This window comes from Choloepus didactylus (assembly GCF_015220235.1).
Source record: "Choloepus didactylus isolate mChoDid1 chromosome 11 unlocalized genomic scaffold, mChoDid1.pri SUPER_11_unloc5, whole genome shotgun sequence".
Taxonomy (NCBI): Eukaryota; Metazoa; Chordata; class Mammalia; order Pilosa; family Megalonychidae; genus Choloepus; species Choloepus didactylus.
The window spans coordinates 185,946-203,928 of record NW_023637582.1 but is presented as its reverse complement, the minus strand read 5'-3'; the positions used below and the strand labels follow the sequence as shown (position 1 = coordinate 203,928).

The following is a 17,983-nucleotide window of genomic DNA, read 5'->3' as shown; positions in this document are numbered from 1 at the left end:
TTTGGTTATCTGTGTGACACCTGAAAATCTGCATACATGATTCAGTGTATATGAATGTCAGTATTAGCACATACAGCAACTGTTAAAAAAAGAGTTCAGATTTCACCTAGATATGTGAGTGAAGCTGATGTGGTTAGGACTAGGGCAAATTGGGCCAAAGGGTAAAGGACAATAAAGACTGTGTTTAAAACTTCAAATTCCATGTGAGACCAAGGGAAGAAATATTTAGTTGGTGCAGGATCTATATTTCCTAAACAATATTACTTGTACAGTTTGTTCAAATACTGTGATTACATGCAACTTTTAATAAGAAGTGAGACCTGGTAGGTTTGCATAGGTTAGTGTGAAATATGACACATCCCACAGTAATTTGGACAGAGAATAAAAATATACATGCAGGGCCTCCCTGAGGAGCTGGGAGGAAATACAGAGGTGTCAGGCTTCCTCACCTGGATTGTTGCTGATGTTCTCACAAACATTGAGGACTGGAGGTTTGATATGTTGAGCCCCCTATCATGAGACTTGCCCTTATGAAACTCATTACTGCAAAGGAGAGGCTAAACCTGCTTATAATTGTGCCTAAGATTCTCCCCCTGAATGCCTCTTTTTGCTCAGATGTGTCTGTCTCTCTCTAGCTAAGCCAATGTAGCAGGTGAACTCACTGCCCTCCCCCAATATGTGGGACCTGACTCCCAGGGATGTAAATCTCCTGGCAATGCAGGATATGACTCCCAGGGATGAATCTGGACCTGACATTGTGGGATTAAGAACATCTTCTTGACCAAAGGGGATGTAAAATGAAACAAAATAAATTTCAGTAGCTGAAAGATTTCAAATGGAGTCAAGAGTTCACTCTGGTAGACAGTCTTACACAGTATATAGATAACACTTTTTAGGTTTTAATGCATTGGACTAGCTATAAGTAAATACCTGAAACTATCAAATTGCAACCCAGTAGCCTTGACTTTTGATGATTGTATAGCAATGTAGCTTACAATAGGTGACTGTGTGCTTGTGAAAGCTTAGTGGATCAGATTCCCCTTGTCTAGTGTACGGTTGGATGAGTAGAAAAATGGGGACAAAAATCTAGGTTAAAAATAGGGTGGGAGGTGGTTTGGATGTTCTTTTATATTTTATTTTTTATTCTTGTTTTCACTTTTTCTGGTAGAAATAAAATGTTCAAGAAATGGATTGGGTTGATGAATGCACAACTGCATGATGATACTGTGAAAAATTGAATGTACACTTTGGATGATTGCTCAGTGTATGAATATATCTCAATAAAATTGAACTTTAAAAAAAAATGAGGGAGGGATTAAGATATTCCCAGATAAACAAATGACCAGGGAGTTTGTCACCACTAGGCTGTCCATACAAGAAACACTACAGGGAGTTCTTAGGTTGAAAAGAAAGGGCCCTAGAAAATAGATCAAAGCCTCAGGATAAAATAAAATCTTTGGTAAAGCTAACAACATGGGTAATACAACTGCAAGTACTCTTGTATTTTTGGTTTATAACTCCTCCTTTTGCTTCTTACTGAATCTAAAATTAAATTATATAAAAAGTAATGCTAAATTAATGATTTGGGACATGTAAAGTATAAAGATGCAAGTTTTGACAAAGGCTACATAAAGGCAGGGTGTTGAGTGATATACAAACATGTGTGCTGTTGATGTTCATTTGGCATCCAAGCAAAGGATATATTTATAGATTTAGGATATAAAATCATGGGTAACCACAAAGAAAATATCAAAAAATATGCACTGAACAAAATGAGAAGGTATAAAGGCTTCACTAAAAAGATCAACTAAAAACAAAAATAGGCAGTAAAGTAAGAATTGAGGGACAAGAAATGAAGAAAACACTCAAATGTTCATCAGCAGATGAATGGATAAGCAAAATATGGTATATTCATACATTGGGATATTAGTCCTAAAAAGGAATGGAGTTCAGGTAAATGCAAGTATAGGGATGAACTTGGATGTATCATGTTGACTGAAATTAATCAGACACAAAAGCACAGATGTCATATGCTTCCTCCTCTTTGAAATAACCAGGATATACAAAGACATTGAGATGGAAATGCGAGTACAAATTAGCAGAGGTGGGTGGTGGATGGGGAGGGAGTGTGCAGTTAATGCATAGGGGTATATAGTTTCTATTTGAGGTGATGGGAAAGTTCTGGTAATTGATGGTGGTGAAGCTGGTACAACATTGCAAATGTGATTAATCCCTCCTGAATGCAATTCTTGGGTGAGATTGAGATGGAAAAGTTAATTTTGTATAAAGATCTCCACAATGTAAAAAATGAGCAACTAATGAGACAATGCCATTAAATGCAATACATGTTCCTGGATTGGATCTAAAAATGGTGGAGGAAAGGCTCAAAAGGACATGGCTGGAAAACATGAAGAATTGTAATATAAACTGTATGCTTTATATCAATATTAAATATCTGCAAATTTATAAATGTACTTAAGGTGGTTACAAAACTGGAAATGGTTCTTAGACATGTACAGGGAAGTACTATGTGTTCACAGAGCTGAACACATGTATGATGCATACTATCTACTCTCAGTGTTTAGAAAATAGATAAAAGAGATGATAGAGTAGATAGGTAGATGGAGAGAGAGAGAGAGATTGAGAGAGAGAGAGATGATACAGCAAATGTGGCAAAATGTTAAAATTGGTGTATCTGGGTATCTGGTGTGAGGGTACTATGGAGTTCCCTGTAGGGGTTTTGTATTATTTTTGCAACTGCCTTGTAATTTTTAAATTATTTCAAAGCAAAATGTTTACAAAAATTAGTTAGAGCTTTTGAAATTTATGTGGGAATAACAGCTCTTGCATGATGGTATGAAATTATTTAGAAGAAAAAAATCAGCGAAGAAATTTACTAGAGAGAAAGAGGGAAGTTACATATTTATAAAAGAATTAATCTAATGGGAGGAGAAAATGACAAATCCTCCGATATAGGTTGGCATTTCAACACTCCTCACTCAACAATAGAAATAATGCCAAGACAAAAAATAAGCAAGGGTATAGAAGAACTCACCAACACATTAAGAAGTCAGTCAGTGCAATCAACCATTACAACAGGCTAAAAAATACATAATCATACCAATTGATTCAGGAAAAGCATTTGATAAAATTCAGAAACCATTCATGATTTTAAAAAAAAACTATCAGCAAACTAGATATCAAGGGAGAATTTCCTCTACTTGATAAATAAAATATACCTAAACTACAACAATGACAAAAACAAAACCTATAGCTAATATGATATTTAAGAGTGAAAGAGTGAATGCTTTCCTTCTAAAATCTTTAAAAAGGCAAGGAAGCCCTCTCTCACCAATCTTTATCCAAATAATACTGAAAATTCTAGACATTGCAATATGACAAGTAAAGGACATAAAAGACATAGTGGTTGGAAAAGAGTCCTCATTTCAGTGGGTTTTTGTTCTCAAGGCTTCATTTACTTCACTCTAATGTGGTGTAAGAATCTGAGACACTGCAGTGACTCTTCCCATGACCTTATCCAACCTGAGCACATGTGGAGTTTGGATGTGGCAGGGTGAGGGAAGGGTGCTAAACTTCTTGCTGTAAACTTCAATGAGAGGGATGAACCCCTTTAGACAAATACTTACCTTATGGATTAATGTGGGAAATCTTGGAGGCAGTGTTTGTTCCTCAGAACTTCCCGAGATTATAACTGAGGTTGCCCGCAGGAACTGGAAAACATCTCCTTATATTGGTTATTATTTGTCCCTATTTTACTCCCCCCCAAACCATCCATCCCATTTCTTGAGATTACTTCCTGTGCTTGAGTCAAGCTCTGCTATTGGAGAATTTATCAAATTGAGGAGTAATTTAAAGAACACAGCTACTTGATAAGAAATTATCCAACACATTTTCAAATTATTCTGAATCCAGAATTTGTATCCAATCTACTTAGGGAAATTGAACAGAAGCATATCAAATTGTGGATTGACCTGAAATTTACCAAGGCCATAGATATCAATAAAATGAATGATTAAATTAGAAATAACCATCTAAAAGTTTATGCAAAACATGTCAAATTTTCCATCCAAAGGGAATCACCAATATCTCTTTGCAATAAAATTCATATAACAGACATACATTACTGCTAAAATGATTTAAAAGCAGAATTTGGCAGAGGACAGCAACATAAATGGATTTGGTGTATTAGATTTTGGAACTGAACAAAAAGATAAATTAAGTGTATTAGGTAATGTTCATGATTTCCAAAAAAAAAAAAAAAGTCATCTGTGACAAGGTGGGGAAAGAAATGGGAATTAAAACTCAAATCATGGAATTTCCTGTTAACTTTAGGCACATAATTAAACCTCTGTTTTCTTAAGGAAAGTTAATTTTTTCTTAGTAATTGATACAGAATATCTGGAATGAAAGCTGTGCTGCAAAAAGTGCTGTTCCAAAGTATCACTTTTCATGAAATAAACACAATTGAAGAATTCAATTATAGAGTAAAAGGATCCATGTTTATTTAATGAAAATTCCATCCAGATCCATTGCTTAGGTATGTGAAATCTCAGATGAATGGGCTGTTCTGTAATCTAATTAAAGACAAGTTTAATGATGTCACAGTAATTGTGATCAGTGTCTATATACAGATAGAATAAAATAAGTGTAGAAACAAATCAGAAACTTGCTTTGTTCATCTAAATTTATGTATACTTGATGATAAGTAAATCAGGCCATTAGGTAAACTATTTTATTTATCATAGGCATTTGGCTGTAAATCCAAAGGTTAAGAACTGACAGAATAAAAATTAGCAAAGTAATGCCTATACTTAGTAATCACAGGCCAAGTTATAGTCATTTAGATAATTACAAAATTTTGATGATTTTCATGATGTAAATATAGGCAGTTAAAACTTGTTAATAAAAAATATGTCCTGATCCACAAAGAAGTAATGAATTAGATGGCTGAAAATTGCAACCAGATTCCCAAATTATTCAGAAACTCTTAATATTACCATGTTACCCTGTAATTAAGCTTTACCCAGAACTTTCTTTAGAGCCTCTCCCACCTCCTTGTTCCTTAGGCTGTATATGAGTGGGTTCAGCATGGGGGTGAGGAAGGTATAGAAGATGGAGAGACCCTCATCTTGCTCTGAGCTATGCGAGGCACTAGGAATCATATAAATAAACATGGTTGGACCAAAGTATAGAAACACCACCATCAGATGGGAGGAGCATGTGGCAAGAGCTTTAATCCTTGCCTTGGAAGAATTTAAGTGAAGAACACTGAGGAAGATAGATATGTAGGAGGCTAGAATGAGGCCAAAGGGAGTGAGGAGAAACACAATTCCAATCAAAAAAACAACTTTCTCATAAGTTGAAGTGTCCTCACATGACAGCTTGAGTACTGCCTGCAGTTCACAGAAGAAATGGTTGATTTCTCTTGAGCCACATCGTGGAAAATTCATGGTATATGTTGTTTGGATTAAGGCATTAAATGCACCCCCTAACCAGGACACAGTGGCCATCTTCAAGCACACTTGAGGATTCATAATGACCACATACCTTAAGGGTTACAAATAGCCACATATTGGTCATAGGCCATCAGAGTGAGCAGAATGCATTCACTGCCTCCAAGAGCTGAATGGAAATAAACTTGAGTTGCACAAGCAATGTAAGAAATAGCTGCCATCCCTGAGAAATAGTTGGTGAGCATCTTGGGGACAGTCATGGAGATGATGGCTATGTCCATGAGGGAGAGCTGGCTGAGGAGAAAGTACATGGGGCTGTAGAGCTGGGGATCCAGAGAGAGGAGGAAGACCAGGGTGATGTTTCTTGTGATGGAAACATAGATGAGAAGAATGGTGCAGATGAGGAAGCCAATATGCCTCAATCCTGGGAACAGTCCAAGGAGGGTATAACCTACTGTGGAGGTCCCATTTCCTCTCCCTATGTTTTCTCTACAGCTAAATGAATGAAAGGGAGGAGCATGTCAGTGTCCTCTATGGGAAAATTATTTATAAAGGAAAAAGATTTTCATGTAATGACTTTGTGATAAAATTATTATCCCTAATTTGTCCTACATTTGACCCATCCTTGAAGAGAAACAGACTAAAATTATCTTTAGTATTTATTAATAAACATAGTGATAAATGTCAATAAAATATACATTAATGATTATTGCATCCATAAATTGATAACAATAGCTAGGCCTGTCCTCCCTACCTGTACAATGAAGTTTATGAAAATTAAGAGGATTATTATGAAGTAGCTTTCTACATGCAATAATCTTGGCATGTAATTCAAATGTTGATATTTCAGGATTTTTGTAGTCATATATTTAAGGTTGCTTGGGATATAATTGAATTTCCATGTGATTAACCTGAATAACTGGGATGGAGCACAATGATGATTTGCATAGCATATTAGTACTCAAAATTCCAATTTTACAATTTATTTCACTCTGTGCTGGATGACATCCAAGTAACATAATTATTGCTTTGTCTTCATCAGTATCTAGGCAGCTAACAAGGAAAGTAAGACCATAAGAAGCAGCTCACCCAGTTTTATTGGAAGAGGCTAGACCTCTGCCTCTTGGTGGGAGTGTTCAGCAGGGCAGCTTCAGGCTACTGACTGACACCCAGTGATCACTGGGATGAACCATCTCCAGAGCACTGTAAGTAGGTGTCGAGAGAACTGCAATAGCTGTCCATCCTGTACCTTGTGGTCATCAGAAAAATTCCTAAAAGTAGCTAAGTCTGTCTTCCCTTACTTGTACAATGAAGATTTTGAGAATCGAGAGATTTAGTGTGAAGTCCAAAACTGAGCTACATTTTCTTGCTGGTTGCGCCTATATGGGCAATCCCATGCATTTTCAAATATGTCATATGTCCTTCCATTAGGAATGGCACATCTCACATCTAAATATTAAGACCCTTCTCTATTCCTGAATGAAGGCAGTTCTTTCAGGTTGCACAGTATATACTTAAAGAGATTGCAAAATTTTTGTGTTGTTTTCAACTTACATAAACAAATACTATAATTATTGCATCATCCTTGGAATACTGTGGCACCAGTAAGATTGCTAAAATTCCAGACTTCAACAGATACATCTCAGGTCTCTCCTATTTCTATTCTTACTACTTTTACTTAAGAAACATTGAGTGAACACCTGCATGTTCAAGGCACTATGCTAGTTGATATGAGAGATATGAAGCTTGATAAGAAATGGTACTTCATGATAATTTAAGGCTCAGTGGCAGAAATAAAAGAAAAATAAACATAGAAATAATTCTGACACAAAGCAGAAATACCAGTGATAAATCTGCCTCTCTTCTGCCATATTTTCAGCTCTTAACTCTAACTGTGCATCTATATCTATACTATGTATTTTGTGCCAAAGGACTAAGAGGTCAAAGTGGAAAGGTACACAAGGGAAAGTCCTCAGCCCCTACAACCCAGCAGATGCGCAAGCTGCCAGAACCCTGAGTCCAGTGTTTCCAGCTCACCCAACTGCCTCCATTTCTGGGATGCATTGTATGTATCAAAGGCACAGCAGGGTATCCGGGACTGGAAGAATGATATTCTAAGTGCCTTAGACTTTATGTAGTCAGGAATGGGAGTGAGTGCTGATTCTCTAGTGAAATCAGGGGATGAACATAGTGAACTTGTCTTGTGGAAGACCATGAAGGAACCTGAGAGCACACTGGATGATACAGCTAAAGGTGCAGTCCTGCCCTATTTCGTTACAACCAACAAACACATCTACATACAGCCATTCTATTTCACTGCTTCATCTACTTCATTGACTGCATGACCAAAAACCTTAGATATAACATGTATCTCAAAAAAGGAATCATTGGCAGATTTTTCTGCCATCACCATCATCTCTTATACTGAGGTCATATTTTGTTCCTCTGTATCCTACTTCTCTGACAGGTGACATGATTCTCACATTGCCTGCTTTCTTGCACCTCAGAATCCATAACCGAGCAGTTTCCAAATAGTGAGTTTCACTATTTAGAAGTAAATGAAGAATTCTGGCCTTGTGAAATCAGCAGCATTAGTAGCCCAGAGAAATGTCTTTGGAGACTTCTATCCCTTGCCTTCAATTAGCTTGATTTTCTTTTTAAACAGATTTAACTTTCTTTGAAGTAATTTTAGAGAATAATTACCTGCTCCTTCTATTTGCTCTTTTGAGAATAGCAGTATCTTCCTCCTTCTCAATTCAGCATGCAGAAATAATTGTGCTGTAACTATTCTTGGCTATATGAAATAAGTAGAATAAGCAAATTCATAGAGATAGTGGATTCCAGGGGCTGCAGGGTGAGGGCAATGGGTTGTTCTTGCTCACTGGATGCGGAGTTTCTGTTTGAGGTGATGAAAATCTTTGGGAAATGGGTGTTGGTGATGGCAGCACAGTATTGTGAAACTACTGAGTTGTACACTTGAAAGTGTTTTAAGTGGGAAATTTTCAATTGTGTATATGCTACTAAATTAAAAACTTAAGAAAAAGGAAGTCTTCTTCCAGAAATTATAATTAGAAACCTGGCAGAAAATATGTAAAGTGACTGTTTTTAAGGCAATAGAGAAAAACCAATACAGACCAGACTTGAAGGCCCATGATTTATGAGAGAAGGGAAGCAGTAAAGAATGATTACTTTCTAAAGAACATTTTCAAATCATGATCTGGGGGAATAGAATCCATGATGAAAGTGAGGGATCAAAGGAAAGATCTTAGGGCTCTCAAAATGATTGTGACTTAAGGGACAAACTAAATTTTCTACTCAAAGGGAAGGACACCCAAAATCCACATATAGACCCCTTCTAGACACTGGAATTGCAAAGATAGGCACAGAGGAAGATCCAAGAACCCAAGCAGAAAACAGGAGCTGGAAGTCAAAAGAGATAAGCAGAGCATCCTGATGCCACTTGATGCTGGACAGTGGAGGCTGGAGTTCATGTCCGTCTATTAGGAGAGTCCTCTGTCAGCACCCAGGAGAATCACTGGGTACTCCCCACAATGTTTCCATTCAGCCCCTTGGATTTACAGCTGGTATGGAACAGGGAAATCTGACTCTTAATTAAACCAAAGCATACTGAACCCCCATGGAGGGTTTTGACATGATATTTCTGCCTAGTGTTTGAAAGTCAAAGTAAAGAAATTCAATGAAGCACTGGTAAGTGATGGGGGTCATGATGACCCTTTAAGGTAGCCAATTGTCTCACCAGTTAGTGACATGCAGGAATGGATGTATGCATTTCCTTCATCCTTACTCTCCTTTGGAACCAGAGATCAGGGAAAGGACTCAGGAAAATCAGTTGGGAAGGAAGTAATACCTATTCTAAATATTCCTAGCTAATATTTATATGTCGGTATAAATTATGTGTCACTTAAAAAACACACAAGAAGGTGTTTTTTCAATCACTGTCTACAAATATATTACCTAGTATGTCATATACCTAATAAAATAAAAACATTATTTTGCTCTGGGAATCTCATATCCCTTTGAAGGATACTATTATGTAATGCATGCAGAATGCATTAAAATATGAGGAAATTCCATAGGATGTTGGCTAGAATCTGGAAAAATGGAATAAATTTGATAAATATAATTAATCCTAAATTTTGAATTAAACATAGTGTCTGCATTGAGGAAAAGTGTGAAAGTTACTTCTGCAGATTATGTCATCATGAGAGAGAAGAGCAATAGACTAAATAACAGAAAAAATTATTAATCTGTGATTTTACATGTTATAAATTGATAAGCCAACCCTGAAAAATTTAAAATAACTGAGGAGGGATTGTCTATATTTGAAGGAATTGTTCTTTGGTGTTTGTTTTTGTCTGTGGGAGAAATGCATACGTAGATATGCACATTCAAACTTTAAAACAATTCCTTATAACCAAAAGTAGTTTTATTAATCCAATTAGTTGAACACTCTCCATAACCCCCAAGTTATTGAAATACCTGTAAGTACAACTACTTGAAGGCAAGCATCTTTTTTACCATATAAGTAAACTACAGACTGACCTTGTATATCAGAATGCAGGATATTTAAAAGACTTAGTTGTGATCAGACGTCCTCAATACAAAACAAGTTATAGTACATGACCGACAAAAATCCACATTACCTGAATTTCTATTCAGGATGGGAATGACAGTGAAATAATGTTTGGTTCTTTCTCTGTGATGCTTATCTTAACACTAACAGTCACACACAGTGCCTTGAAGTATATAGAACTGAATATCATGACTCATTCCAAACAGAATGTGGAGTGTTATCTGAAAAAAATTCCACTTGTTGATCATCAAAAATTTTTTCAGTAGGAATCTAAAATTCTATCTCTATCACAAATAATTTTCAAGTTGTTTTGCTTTTGGATAACCAGTATTTTAGGTAATTTTCTTCATTTTCTTTTCAAATTTCAAACATGAAACAAAACAAAATCTATGAACTTGGATGGCTATGACTACATCAGTTCCAAATTTTGAAAACAGTAATTATTTATATATTTTTCTTTCAGGTATTTAATTTCCTTCTTTGTTCTTTCCTTATTTTAATTTCAATTTAATTAACATTTGAGTTCAATACTTCATTAATTTACTTTCATTTTTGCCTGTTTCATCATACTTTTTTAAGGATACTTATTAATCCTGAAGATGTACTTTTCTCTACAATTTATAATGGAAACATTTTTTAGAAATAAAAATACTTATAATATTTTTATGTCTTAGTGTTGTTTCTTTCATGAGATTGGAGGGGCAGTTTTCTACATTTCATTATTAAATTGTTTATGGTAGTATTTTTAAAATAACTTTTATCTTGTTAACAATGTTTCCTTCTATTAATATCTTTCCAAGAGATTTTTAAATTAATGTTATTATTTTGAGATAATTGTAGATTCATAGGCAGTTGTAAGAAATAATACAGAGAGACCCTGTACATCATTTATACAACTCCCCCAATAGTGACATCTTGTAAATGTAGTACAATATAACACCAGGATATCGACACTGATAAAGACAAGACACAGAACAGTTCCATCACTGCAATGTTTCCTCAAGTGGCCCTTTATACTTTCAGGATTATTATATAAATGGAAACATTTAGTGTATGACTGTTTGGGACTGACATTTTTCGCTTATGAAAATTTCTCAGATATTCAACCAGGATGCTGTATGAATCAATAGTTCATTGCTTTGTGTTGCTGAGTAGTTTCCCGTGGAATAAAGGTACCACAGTTTGTTTAACCTTTCATCTGTTAGATGTCATCTTTCACAGATGGACTTATTGCAGTGTTTAGTTATTATGAGTAAGCTGCTAAGAATATTTGGGTACAGGTTTTAGTCTGAACATAAGTTAACTTTTTCTGGGATAACTGTCCAAGTGTGCAATTGCTAGATAGTATGGTAGTTGCATGTTTAGTTTTTAAAAGGAACTGTCAACTGTTTCTCAGAATGGCTGCATCATTTTACATTCCCAATAGAAATGGGAGTGACCCAGTTTCTTTAATCCTTGTCAATATTTGATGCTGTTACCATTTTTTCTTAGTTATTCTGAGAGGTGTGTAGTGAAGTCTCACTCAGTTTTAATTTTAATTTCCCTAGTACCTCTTGAGGTTGAACATCTTTTCTGGAGTCTGTTTACATATCATCCATGAAATGGATGTTTATGTCATTTGCCCATTTCTAATGGGATTGTTTGTATTACTGATTGAGAACTTTTTATATATTCTAGATACTAGCCCCTTGTTCAGTATGTTATTTTCAAAAGTTACTTCCAGCCTGGTAGCACAAAATTGTAAATGTTGTTAATGCCACCTAATTCTCCAGATGAAAAGTAGTTAAGATGTGAATTGTAATATATGTATAATGACAACAAAATTTAAATAATAAAAATTCAAATAATAATAATATAAATGGATCTTAGACATTATAAAATACCACAACCACTTTTTATTTTACGTGCTCTCTCTCTCTCTCTCTCTGTATGCACACACACACACACACACACACACACTTTACTGTATGTACCTGCTCGAATGAACTGATTTAACTTTGCAGTTTCAATTGGCCTACTATTCAAATGAAGTAATATCCTCATGATTCTGATAGTGTGTATTTTAGACTCACTGAAATTGCCAAAATGGAGGAATTTTCACAGATTGTGCTCTCCATTCAGTAAGAATCATTATAATTACAGGTTAATTCCCTCTGACTGAGGTTGCAACATTAAGAAAGATTTTTATTGAAAACCATCCTCCAAATTTATTCACAGAAAGACTTTTCTTTGCAAGTTTGATTGAATATATTTAGTGGGTTAAATGAATTATTGATGGGATTTCCCAGGATACACATACTGTGGTCTGAGTGAAAAGAAATAAAATGAAGACAGTGGTCTACCCCATATTTTCAAATAAGTGATCAGAGAAGAGAGAGAGAAAAAATGAAGTGATGAAAAAGAAATACAGGGACTTCAATGTGTATGTATTGCTTATTTTAGAAATAGAGAGGCACAAACACAGAAAAGTAGAACTAAGAGCAACAGTGAAGTTGACAAAAGAAGAGAATGAGTGCAGGAGAGTACAAAGTACAGAAGTGACCTGAATGAGGCAAAAGAACCAGAGGAGTAGCAGCCTGGTGTGAGCAGACAGCAGGACAAGTCATGGATGTTGTGTACAGGCTGCTTGTGGGTCATGTGGAATGCGGGGGGCGGGGAGTTTCTGGAAGGCAAAAAAGCAAAAAAAAAACTAAAGTGAAACAGAATAATTAGGCCACATGTCTGAATGAATTATACACTTTGTCAGCGAATTTACTCAGCATTGGTGAAAGCATGGAGAAGATGTGAAGAGAGTGACTGAGTGCAAATTCCACTCTGATAAGGGGAAATTACCTGGGTTTTGTAAGGGCATAAATTGTGTGAATGCCCTTTCCTCAAAAGGAACATCACATTATCCCTCCTCTTGGTTAATTCACCTGTTGGTGTTCTATCAGCATCCTCATGGTAATGACAAATTGTGCAATTGTTTCCATAATTATTATTTCTTGCCTATCTTACAAACAAGAATATTCATCCATGATAGGAGAAGCAATATAAATTTTTATGGTAGTGATTTTGAACTCAGAACAATTCCTGTTTAAATTAAGTATAAAATAAATATTTGTTTTGAAATAAATTATTTATGAAATTAACACCACAGTAAATACCATGGTAATTTTGAGTACATACTATAGGCTGAACATTTACTACACTTATATCACAAAAATACATATTAAATGACTATTGTAAGCAAATATTTTCCTTCGGATATTGACAAAAATTGTGTATCATAGATAATGAACTGCTGGTAATAACTATTAAATGGAGATTACATGTTATGCAATACTAATCTTAAATTCTTTATATTCTGAATTAGTGTCTGGAACAATAGATGGGATGAAAAATCATTGGGAAATTTTATGAAAAAACTTTAAGGGTAAAAGTATAGGGATTTGACTTGAAAATTAATCTTAAATTCCAGAAGATATTCAAAACTATAAATCTGAAGAACTTCTACCTAGTTAACCGCTCTGGAAAGGAAAAAAAAAAAAACAAAAACAATGGATAAAGAGTAGAAATTCTACATCACTTCAGTTCAAAGTATCAGTTAGAAGTCCCTAAAAAAGTCTGCTCATATACTGACTCACATAAAATCAACAGTTATCCATAAAGATTATGTGAAAGATACTAATGCTTGCTTTAATTTAAATCTTTCCATTTGAAAATAGCTTGCTAATTAATTTAATCATCAAGTATTACTTATAGCTTAGAATGAGCCAGACATTTGCTAGTTACAGGGGAGAGGCAAATGAGACTACGTCTTTATTCAGTAAATGAATTTTCTTCCTTATTCTTCATCTGCTCTAGAGTTTGAAATTTACTTCATAGACAGAATGGAGAGTTTACTAAAATTTGCAACTCCTGACTCACATATACAGCCTAGAGTAATCAGCAGTCAGACCTCTATCACTCTTTTGCTCTTTTAAAAATTTTCTTCTTGCAAAAACATGTTTGTACTGGGTATGAAGGATAGGAACATGTTCTAGCTGTTGAGAGATTTAGTGCTTGTTTAGTTGTATAGTTACATATTTGTAAAATTTATTTTTAGATTTAGTGATCAGAAAAAATGATGATTTTATAAAAACTCATTGAAACAGCATATTTAGATTTTAAAAGTGCAATGTTATTTAAAATAGATGAAGAACTTACCTACAACTTATGGAACACTGAGTACAATTATCAGCATCTGTTTTAATTTATCATGCTTTAAAAGGTAAAAAGTTACATGGATCCCCATAAAATGAAGAAAATTAAATTTCTCAGGAATTTAAAAATGTGTCTTAAGACTTCAGTTCTATTTTTTCCAGGTAAATGGAATGGCAAACACTCCATTCCACTAATACTCAATTAGTGGTCTCCAGATGTTTCCCTTTTTGATGTACAAATGAACTATTGCTTTCTTAGTACTTGAAGAAGAAAGAATCATCAAAGTCCAACATGATTTTTGGAGTCAGTTTGGTTATACACCATGCCCAGAAACAGTGGGTCTTCTAGAGGCTGGATTCTGACATCATGAAAGTGAACATGGGACAGAATATTTAAGATACATTGATAATCTTACACCATTTACAGTCACAGCATAATTATTAGAAGATGCTAGTGATGCATAAGAGGAAGGAAAAGCTCTTCTCAAAACAACTCATAATTATCCATTAATAATTATTCTTGGGGAAGTTAAATCAGGTGAAATAAACTTATAATTAAAGGTTACAGATAAAAGTCACTGAGGGCATTCCTCTGGGAGAGCCCATGGTCCTGATTGCACATGTCTGGGATTTTCTGTTCAGCTCACCTACTAAATGGCCAAGCTCATCTAGACACTCCTGAATTATGGAATTCAAGATGCAATGAAGCAGGTAATGTGAGATGGTAGAATTCACTTACCTGAGGACTCAAGCTAATGGCCTTTTTCCAAGATGAACTGCAATGCACCTCACAGCATCTGGAATGTGGTATCAGCACAGGAAATGAGTTACTTCCACAGCATTTTGTTCATAAGGTAAGTCATAGAAGACGAAAACCAGAAGAGCTTTGATGAGCAGGTTGCCATGTGTGTTTGCAAGGCTTTAGAACATGATTGCATATTTATGCATATATTTGACAGCAGTTCTAATTAATTCAGTCTCTTATCCCACCCAAGAATTTCCACTCTCTCAACCCATTTTATAGACAGTTCAAGCCCCTAGCATGTCATTCAAGATGAAGATGTCTTCCCAAATTAAAGCTTCTTTTCCCCTGATATGCAAACTTGCCAACTGCATTGCAATCTGGTGTGTTGGGAAATGCAAGTATTTTATGCTCTTACAACACTGCACATACTCTGGATCCAGCAGCCTCAGCAATTTTAGATCTCAAACCCATTCTTCAAAGAACATTTGAACTTTCCTTTTCTAATCTTTGCTATTAGTACAATATAATGAATAATGGGGAGTAATGTGTTCATTAAACAGAGGTGGAATTGTTCTTTTTACTAGAAATGCACCTTTCAAACTGGAAGACAGCTTTAGCTGTTGGAAAATAAATGGGCTTTTTACAAAAATGATGAAATGATAAGAAAATTCAAACTCTCCATGAAGTTTCACAGTAAGTCTACCAATTTTCTTTTTTTCTCTTTCTGTAAGTTAAAACCAGAATATGAATGATTTAATGGAATTTGGTAACTATAATAAAAAAGCTGGGCATGTCAGCTACCAGCTCACCTCAATTTTGTGTCCTACCATGACAGTTAGCCAATGAGTCTCTCAGGGCAAAGAATAAACTGGAGTTGCCCTTCTGGTCCACCCACAGTACAAATCAGAGAAACTTCTGCCTGCAGTGAAACTTTACGACCTACCTCACATATTATATTCCCCTGGTTAGCAATCCAGAAAGTATTGGAGAGAAATGAAGTAAAAATTACACTTTGTAGATGCCCTCATATACAGAAGGGAAAACTATACTTTTATTATAATGTTGAGAGAGTAATTATACTTTATACAAAAAATTAATAGGGTTATTACATGCATTAACTGTGTGGTTGATGCAAACACTGATTCAAATGATTGTGCAGATATGTATGAGGAGTAACTCTGCAACTTTAGAAGGAACTAGAGAGATGAAATTATCCAAAATTATTCTAAGCTTAAGAACAGAACATGTTCACACAGAAAAATCTAAAAACTTTTAGAAGTTTATGCCTGTTACAAATCTGGTGGAATAGGTTGGAGGCTTATGCAGAGTATTTAAAAGACACAGTAAAGTTCAAATTCATCCACATGACCTTATCCTTACCTAATAATTTCTAGATGATACAACATTTGAATTTTATGCCTTGATTCATGCATGCAGGAAGGAATCTTTTGGGATTACCCTTTAAAGTTTATCTTACTAGACCTTATCATTAGTTTTAAAAATGTCAAAGGTTGATTTAACTTTGTTCCCTCCTAGTTCTGGGTCAGATTTGGGAGAGTTATATGATGCTTGATTTTATACTATGATCAATTAATGGAAGGCTGTCCTCCTACATACTATTTCCTGTTAAATGCATGTATCTTTACTATTATTTGTCTAGGTGTATAGGAAACATGGGGAGAGGAAATGAGACTTCTGTAGATGGTTTTACCCTCCTTGGACTCTTCCCAGAAATGAGACATGCTGGCTTTCTCATCTGCACCATTCTCCTTGTCTATGCTGTTGCCATCACAGGAAACACCACCCTCATCCTCCTCATCTCTCTGGATCCCCAGCTCCACAGCCCCATGTACTTCCTGCTCAGCCAGCTCTCCCTCATGGACATCTCCCTCATCTCCACAACTGTCCCCAAGATGCTAGCCAACTATTTCTCAGGGACATCAGCTATATCATACATTGGCTGTGTGACTCAGGTCTATTTATATTCCTCCCTTACAGGCAGTGAGTGCATTCTGCTCACACTGATGGCCTATGATAGATACATGGCTATTTGTAATCCTTTAAGATATGTGGTTATTATAAATTCTGAGACTTGCCTGCAGATGTCCATTATGTCTTGGTTAGGGGGAGCACTAAATGGCTTAGTGCAAACTTTCTTTACAATGCACTTTCCCAGATGTGGCTCAAAAGAAATCCACCATTTCTTCTGTGAGCTAGAAGCAGTCCTCAAGCTCTCATGTGAGGACACTTCAACCTATGAGACAGTTGTGTTTCTATCTGGAATCATATTGATCCTTATTCCCTTCAGCCTTATTCTGACCTCCTACATTTTTATCTTCCTCACTGTTTTCCACTTAAATTCTACCAAGGCAAGGCATAAAACTCTTGCTACCTGCTCTTCCCATCTACTGGTGGTGCTTTTCTACTTTGGTCCTACTATGTTGATTTACATGACTCCCAGATCCTTGCACACCACAGGGCAGGAGCAGGGTCTCTCTGTCTTCTACACCATCCTCACCCCCATGCTGAACCCCCTCATATACAGCCTAAGGAACAAGGATGTAAGAGAGGCTCTGAGGAAAGTTCTGAGAAAAGTCTAGTTCTAAATAGGATCATAACATTCAAGTCCCTGGTTACTTAGTAATTTTACTAAAAATTCATAGCTATCGATTACATTACTTATTTTCAGGTTAGGGTATATTTATTTATTTATCAATTTTTAAGTCTGGCTATGTGATCTTTATTAATATAATCATATAGTTTTATTATATAATTCAATGGATATATAATTTGGCACCTGTGTAATAAATGTAGCACTACTTTATTCATTTTTATCCTGTCACTTATTAAGTACTGTATTTAAGCCAATCAGCTATGGTAAAAAGCAGCAATTTACCTGATTTACTTAGCAACAAATAGTCATAAAGTAAAAGGATTAATTTTATTTTGTACCTATTTTTCTATCCCTTAATGACAACTATCATAA

The 17,983-nt window shown here is 35.4% G+C and overlaps 1 protein-coding gene and 1 pseudogene across 1 annotated transcript in view; one reads left to right on the top strand and one right to left on the bottom strand.

Annotated features, from left to right (window-relative positions):
* The window catches only part of LOC119524731 (olfactory receptor 2AE1-like), a 38,032-nt gene extending 20,411 nt beyond the window's left edge, over positions 1-17,621 (top strand). The window contains exons 2-4 of the mRNA XM_037823405.1: positions 14,895-15,106; positions 15,582-15,690; positions 16,658-17,621. Of these exons, the coding sequence (XP_037679333.1) occupies positions 16,671-17,597 (927 nt within the window). The 5' untranslated portion in view covers positions 14,895-15,106; positions 15,582-15,690; positions 16,658-16,670 and the 3' untranslated portion in view covers positions 17,598-17,621. The remainder of the gene's footprint in view (positions 1-14,894; positions 15,107-15,581; positions 15,691-16,657) is intronic.
* On the bottom strand, positions 5,034-9,200 carry LOC119524724 (annotated as a pseudogene).
* Positions 17,622-17,983: the final 362 nt, after the last annotated feature.